This window comes from Merops nubicus, unplaced genomic scaffold (assembly GCF_000691845.1).
Source record: "Merops nubicus isolate BGI_N331 unplaced genomic scaffold, ASM69184v1 scaffold43877, whole genome shotgun sequence".
Taxonomy (NCBI): domain Eukaryota; kingdom Metazoa; phylum Chordata; class Aves; order Coraciiformes; family Meropidae; genus Merops; species Merops nubicus.
The window spans coordinates 24013-30557 of record NW_008619150.1 but is presented as its reverse complement, the minus strand read 5'-3'; the positions used below and the strand labels follow the sequence as shown (position 1 = coordinate 30557).

Genomic DNA, 6545 nt, shown 5'->3' with positions numbered 1-6545 from the left:
TTCTTTCCCTTTACTCTATCGTGTGTTACGGCTGACATCATGTATGTATGATATGCCTGTGTGTATGTATGTGTATATAGATGCAAGCATCTAGTTAGGTGCTCTTTTATCCTAGAGCTAGCTCATAAAACAAATGTATTTGGAATGCCTGGTGCCCTTGTATCTCATCAGAAATCTTAGGCTTGTTGTTTTTTGTTTTTGTTTTTTGGGGTTTTTTTTGTATTCTTTGCTTGTGGTTTGCTTTGGGTTTTTTAAAGCAAAATTTTTTCATTAAATTTACATTAATTTTTTTCTGCTCTATCAGGTACTGGTTGGATTTGACTCCCTCAGACATGATATGGAGCACAGCAGACACAGGATGGATACTAGCTTCACTGGGATGTGTTTTTGATCCCTGGGTTTTTGGAGCATGCATCTTTATACATAATCTACCACAGATCGAATCAGCAACCATCCTCAATGTGAGGGAAGACTCCTGGAGTTGTGTTATTCTGCACAAAGGGCACAAAAAATTCCCAATCCTTAACAGCATCCATAGATTTCAAGAGGGTTGCATCCATAGTTATGTTCTAGATGCTGCATCTGCTGCATAAAGCCCCTGTTTGCATTTTTAATGTACACAGAAGGGGACAAACATGCAGGTCATTGACACATTTTGCTTGTAGTGGATGAGCACATGAATGAAAATCATCCAAAAGCAACACCTAATTGCTTGCCTTTGGTTCTAGTGACTGTGGAATTAATATCAGCTGGTATTAATGCAGACTGAAAGTGAAGCATTTCTCTGCCCACACTGGCCAAGATGAAAGTGGAAACCTCCTAATGTAAACAGAGAGGAACTTACTCTGGCCATGCTCCAAGCTGTGCAGGCTGAGTGTCATGTAGACATGTCACGTGTGGGATTTTGTCTAATCAAATACACTGTGAATCTCTGCATATTACCCCAGTTATAGGAGGGTTTCTTACCCAGCAGTGAGGGGATGGTGCTTTTACATAGAAAGGAGAGTTGCATTTGTCACCTGTTTACTGTGCATCCATAAGGCAGTATTTTGTTTGAACTTCATATTTCCATCTTGTTTTACTCACTAGACTCTCTGCAGATTCCCCATTGATGTGTTGCTTGGTGCTCCGACGTTGTTCCGCATGCTGGTGCAAAATGATCTCTCCAAGTATGTCAAGAAATGTACTGTTTAATTTAACCTCACTAGGTGTTAGTGATCTCCCAGATCTAGGTGCTTGACCCAAAGCAGAGTGGTAATTTACTTTAAAATATCCTTCATGAAAAGGCTGTCATTCAAAATCTGAGTTTTATGAACAAGCGTAGAGAAGCTTGACGTTTTCCCTTAGAAATGTCAGGCTTTCTCTTACTGAACCTTAGAGCAAATCCCTGAGGCTGTGAAACTGAGTGGCTGTTGAATTCTTTACCAAGATTTTCAATTACCACATTAATTGTCCATATTTTGTGAAGGACTGTCATTGGAAGGAAAGCCAATATCAGCATAACTGTGAGGGATTGACTTGTTGTGGCAGTTGTACATCATCCCCTGCTCTAGTTCTTGCTACCTGCCACTGTTCCTTCCTCTCCTCTTGCACTTGCTCACTTGGGCTGTTGCAGAGGGCCAGTAGTCAGGGCCTTGGCTCAGCAAAGCACTCTGTGGTTAGTTACAGGCACATCTTTAAATTGCAGTTGAGTTCAGCAAAAATTTTACTTTAATTTTCTTGCGTGTTTAACTCTGCCTACTTCTCATATGGATAGTATTGAGCATAGACTGATATGCTTGCTGTATCAGGAGCCAAAGGATCAGGAATGCTCTGATTTCCCCACTTCATGGGACTAACTCTCTCAGGAAACCACTCTCCAGTATTATTTGTTCCTTGTCTTGTCCAATAGATTTAAGTACTGTCTCTCATGTTTTTTAACTCCCTGTGAAGCTACAAATTCATGAACCTGAAGCACTGCTTGAGTGGAGGGGAGCCACTCAACCCAGAAGTCATGGAGCAGTGGAAAAGCAAGACTGGGCTGGACATCCATGAGGTGTATGGCCAGACTGAAACGGTACGTCTTGAGGGTCAATTTTCTATTAAATCTTTGTCATTTCATTCTGCTTTATGATGATTTGAGATTTGTTTTGAAAGACCACAGCCTGTTTCTTCCTTCACGTTTGTGTAAATGTTTCTGTAATCTTTCCCCTGATAACCTCTGAAAGAACCTTTCCTGACTCTCCTTGCAGAACCTGCCAGAAACAGGGATTGCTGGGAGATGTGCTTTAATATTTCCATACATGTCCTTAAGCAAACTCCAAGTGACAGTGACAGGCAAGAGGGCAAAGTCTGAATCTACGGAAGAGAACTGGTTAACAGAAGGCATGAATTCTTTGCAGATAAAGGAACAATATTCTTTCAGGGAACTTCTTAATTTTACTTATCTGTACCACATTGCATAGACGTGCAGGATCCTATGAGTATTAATTCCTTTGAAGTTATTCTAGAAAATATAATTAATTAATTGAATGTGAAAGTTGCCATTTTCTGTTGCAAAACTTTGTTTTGATTTTAATTTTTACAGGGAATAATCTGCTCTGTTTTTAAAGGAATGAAGATTAAACCTGGATCAATGGGAAAGGCAGCTCCCCTTTATGATGTTCAGGTCTGTTGGCTGCTTTTAATGTCTGTGCATAGGGTTAGGGGTTTTTTGTTTGGTTGGGGTTTGTTGGGATTTTTTCTCATTGGACTAAAACATGTGTTGTTTTTCATTTTAGATTGTAGACAAAAATGCTAACATTCTGCCTCCAGGACAACAGGGGGAAATTGCTGTCAGAAGCAAGCCTATAAGGCCACTTGGTTTATTCTCTGAATATGTAGTAAGGATTTGATTTTATTCCTCACCACCACCAGTCTCCCCAAAATATCTCTAATTGCATAGTGGTTCAAAAGGCTGAATATTTTTCACGGGTTTATTATTTATTACCGGAGCAATTTGTTTGGATTGGTGGATGTTAGAAAAGGGAAGAGAAGAATTTGCTCCAGATTGAGTCGGTTTTCTTTTAAATAATCAAAATGGGGTTTGTTTTTTAAATCTATTTTATAGCAATGTCAGCACAGTTCTTGAGCAACCTAGTCTGAAAAACTAAGCTCCAGTGCATTTAACATTTTGTTTGTTAATAGCATAATGTATAGCTAACACATGCCCAAAATCTAACCTACTGTTTGTGAACCACTTTGAGGATAACCCTAAGAAAACCGCAGAAAGTGAACGTGGGGGGTTTTATGTCACTGGAGACAGAGGGACTGTGGATGAAGATGGGTATTTTCAGTTTATTGGAAGAGACGATGACATCATAATTTCTTCAGGGTGAGTTTGCATGCTTCCTTCCTAAACCTGACATTGTATAATCTTACATGTTGTGTTCCTGGTGAGCTTCTGACTTGAGAGTCTTGTGATGAATGTATTGACCTCTTGACTTGGGAATACTTGCTTTTATTCTTAGCTTTTCATAGACGTGCAGTATTGTTTTGGTAATATCAATGTGTCTCTTTCTCCTATTACATCTCATTTGTTTCTACAAAGAGTGAAGACTTCCCTTGGCAGAGGAGAGCTTTCAACCTAGTTTGGTTTTTGACTAGAATTGAAGGACTGTTGGAATCTGTTGGACTCAGATAGCACTGTGGAATTGACTGTACTGGGTTAATGGTTAGACTCCATGATCTTAAAGGTCTTTTCCAACCTAAACTATTCCATGAAACATTTTACCATGTTGAAATGAAACTTTGGTATCGTATGATGTGATACAGCAGTGTGGCATCAGCTGGTGCTGCAGACCCCAGCTATCAGGATGGGATGGAGCATAGGAGCCACAAGGAAGGGGGAGACATGGAGAGGTATTCACAGCCCCAAGAGTCCTCTACCGAGTGACCATCATGAAATGCTCCTATCTTCTCACATAGCCAACTTCCCCATTCTGCCTAAAGTTTCTATAGTTCATCATAGTGAAGAAAAAACAAACAAACAAACAAAAACACCAAACACCCAAACCAATAACAATTAAAAGACATTTGGTCCTGGTTTTCCAGCTCATAAAACTAAATCCTGCTTTTTCCCTTCCTTACCTAGATATCGCATTGGACCATTTGAAGTAGAGAGTGCCCTGATAGAGCACCCAGCAGTAGCAGAAACAGCTGTTGTCAGCAGCCCAGATCCCCTGAGAGGAGAGGTAATGATGCTGAACAGTGGTGGGGGAAACAATACTTTTGTTTAAATATATAATTGTATAAAGGAGTTCCTGCTTTAGTGAGTAATGTACAGCTCTAAGACAACCCATCCCAAATCCTTTCCCATTTATATGCCTGTGCTCTTAGTTTCTTTCCATCCCAAGAACATCTTATCTGTGGAGAACACTGCAGTGATATTTAATTTCCCCTTGTTAAGCAATTCTCTATATGCTGAAATTATTTTTTCTGCCTGTCTTGCTGTAACCAAGTTATACTAAACTGCCCTAGCATTAGACTTGGGCTACACCTACAGAGAAAGCACAGTCCTGTGCCGGGATGGTATGGGCCTAATATCCACAGTGTGAACTTGAGAAAGAAACAAAATGTACCTCAGCTTCAGAAAGGACTCTGCAGGGGCACCTCTTATTATTCCTCCTTCTTGACCCTCACTGAGAAGACAGAGCAAATGATCTTGCTTTGTAGTAAGTGCAGGAAAACTGCTTTCAACTTGCCTTCCTGCATGTGCAGAACCTGGGCACAACCATTTCTTACATAGCGCTGGTTTCTCTGGTCCTGCTTTTTGTATGTCCTGACTCGTGAGTGAGCTCACTGGTAATCTATATATCAGCTCTCAAAAATAGATGGTGTCACAATAGTTTTGTTGATGTTACCTTACAGGTTGTGAAAGCATTTGTGGTTCTGTCCCCAGCCTTTTCATCCGATGATCTGGAGAGCTTAACCCGTGACTTGCAGGAGCATGTCAAGAAAACTACTGCTCCATATAAATACCCTAGAAAGGTAAAAGCTTCTGAGGAGAAATGTTACACAAGGGCATCCTTACAAAAATCTCAGAAGAACTATTATTTGGATTTTTATGATTCACTGAAAAGAGACAGTTATAAAGAATCAGCCAGAGCACTGGCTCCAGAAAATCTTTCCTAAATAACATTTGTTTACATTGGTTTTTCATGCATTTGATGAAACTGTTTAAACCTCTCAAAATTTCTAGGCTTTGTATGATACCATAGTTAAATCTGCATGTTCTAAGACAGGCTCAAAATCATAATTCTCCATTTTGTATTTAATCTTCAGCTAAGCACTCTCCAGTCAGTACCTGACTGAGTCGCAGTATATTTTGATCTGCTGGTCGACATCGTTAGTAAATAAGAGTAAAGCCCTTGAGGATACATTTGGCATTTCTCAGTAATCCCAGCACTACACAAAAAAAAAGAGCTACTGGCAGTGCCTTAGTTCACTTGTGCAGAACTTTTAGGAGCTAAGGACTGTTAAAGACCTTGTGCTACTAACATCCCTTTTTTCTTCTTTTTGTTGTTGACCTCTGACCTCTGAGACCATTTAGGTATTCATCCTTCTGTTACAGTACTCGGTTGAGGTAGCTGGGAGGCAGCTGGACAGATGTTTGGCCATCTAGGCAGCCAAAGAAATTGTTTCACCAGTGGCACAACGTGCTGCCTTGCTTTGGCTTGGACTTGACCCTTTAGGCAGGCACTTCATATTGGTGGGCGTCCTCTTAGTTTTGCACATACACTGAGAGCCAGTCCTGGGAGACCAGCTCAGTAGAACTAGAACATGCTACATTGTTTTCTGTATTGTTTTTTATTTAGGTGGAATTTGTCCAAGAGCTGCCAAAAACAGTCACTGGGAAGATCAAGAGGAATGAATTAAGAAACAAAGAGTGGGGACGGATGTAACATTGTTTGGAATTTAACAGAATTTCTTTAATTCTATTAACACTATATACATTTCTCTGATACAACTACCCTCCTGATTTATTTTTGCTAAATCTCTGAGCATCAAAAATTATAGATAACACCAGTATGTGATGTTTGTGTCCACTTGCAAAGCTGTGTTGGTACCACAGTTTCAGTTCCTGAAACACTGCTGGAAAAGGGAACAAACCATACAACTCCATTCTAGTCCTGAATGTCCACAGGTTCCCTAGTTCACTATAGTTTGGCTGTTGACCTATCTCTTTTAGACAGCCTCCAAGATCAGTGAAGAGACTGCTGATATCAACTCCCTAGTTCCAAAATGCAGAAGAGATAAACTTGGAGTTGAGTGGTTCAAATGCTCTGTCCTTAGACACAGCATGTTTAAACTGCATGCAGCCCTCCTATCTTTTACCAAAGATGGGGAGACTCCTCTCCATTGATACCACCATCTGACCTTTATAAACCTTCCTTGTTTAGTATGTATTGATGGCAAGTAGTGCCAATTTCTCCCATGCTTGATCCACAAATACTCCCTCATACAAAGTAGCTTTGTTGCTCAACCTCTGTTCTGATCTTTGCACACAGCAGACAAAACTCCTGTAC

At 40.3% G+C, this 6545-nt stretch overlaps 1 protein-coding gene across 1 annotated transcript in view; it reads left to right on the top strand.

The window, feature by feature from the left end:
- Window positions 1–5921, top strand: part of LOC103776185 (acyl-coenzyme A synthetase ACSM4, mitochondrial-like) — an 8718-nt gene extending 2797 nt beyond the window's left edge. Inside the window, exons 5-13 of the mRNA XM_008943685.1 lie at window positions 305–461; window positions 1090–1169; window positions 1933–2056; window positions 2567–2647; window positions 2760–2861; window positions 3225–3352; window positions 4112–4211; window positions 4888–5007; window positions 5835–5921. Of these exons, the coding sequence (XP_008941933.1) occupies window positions 305–461; window positions 1090–1169; window positions 1933–2056; window positions 2567–2647; window positions 2760–2861; window positions 3225–3352; window positions 4112–4211; window positions 4888–5007; window positions 5835–5921 (979 nt within the window). The remainder of the gene's footprint in view (window positions 1–304; window positions 462–1089; window positions 1170–1932; window positions 2057–2566; window positions 2648–2759; window positions 2862–3224; window positions 3353–4111; window positions 4212–4887; window positions 5008–5834) is intronic.
- Window positions 5922–6545: the final 624 nt, after the last annotated feature.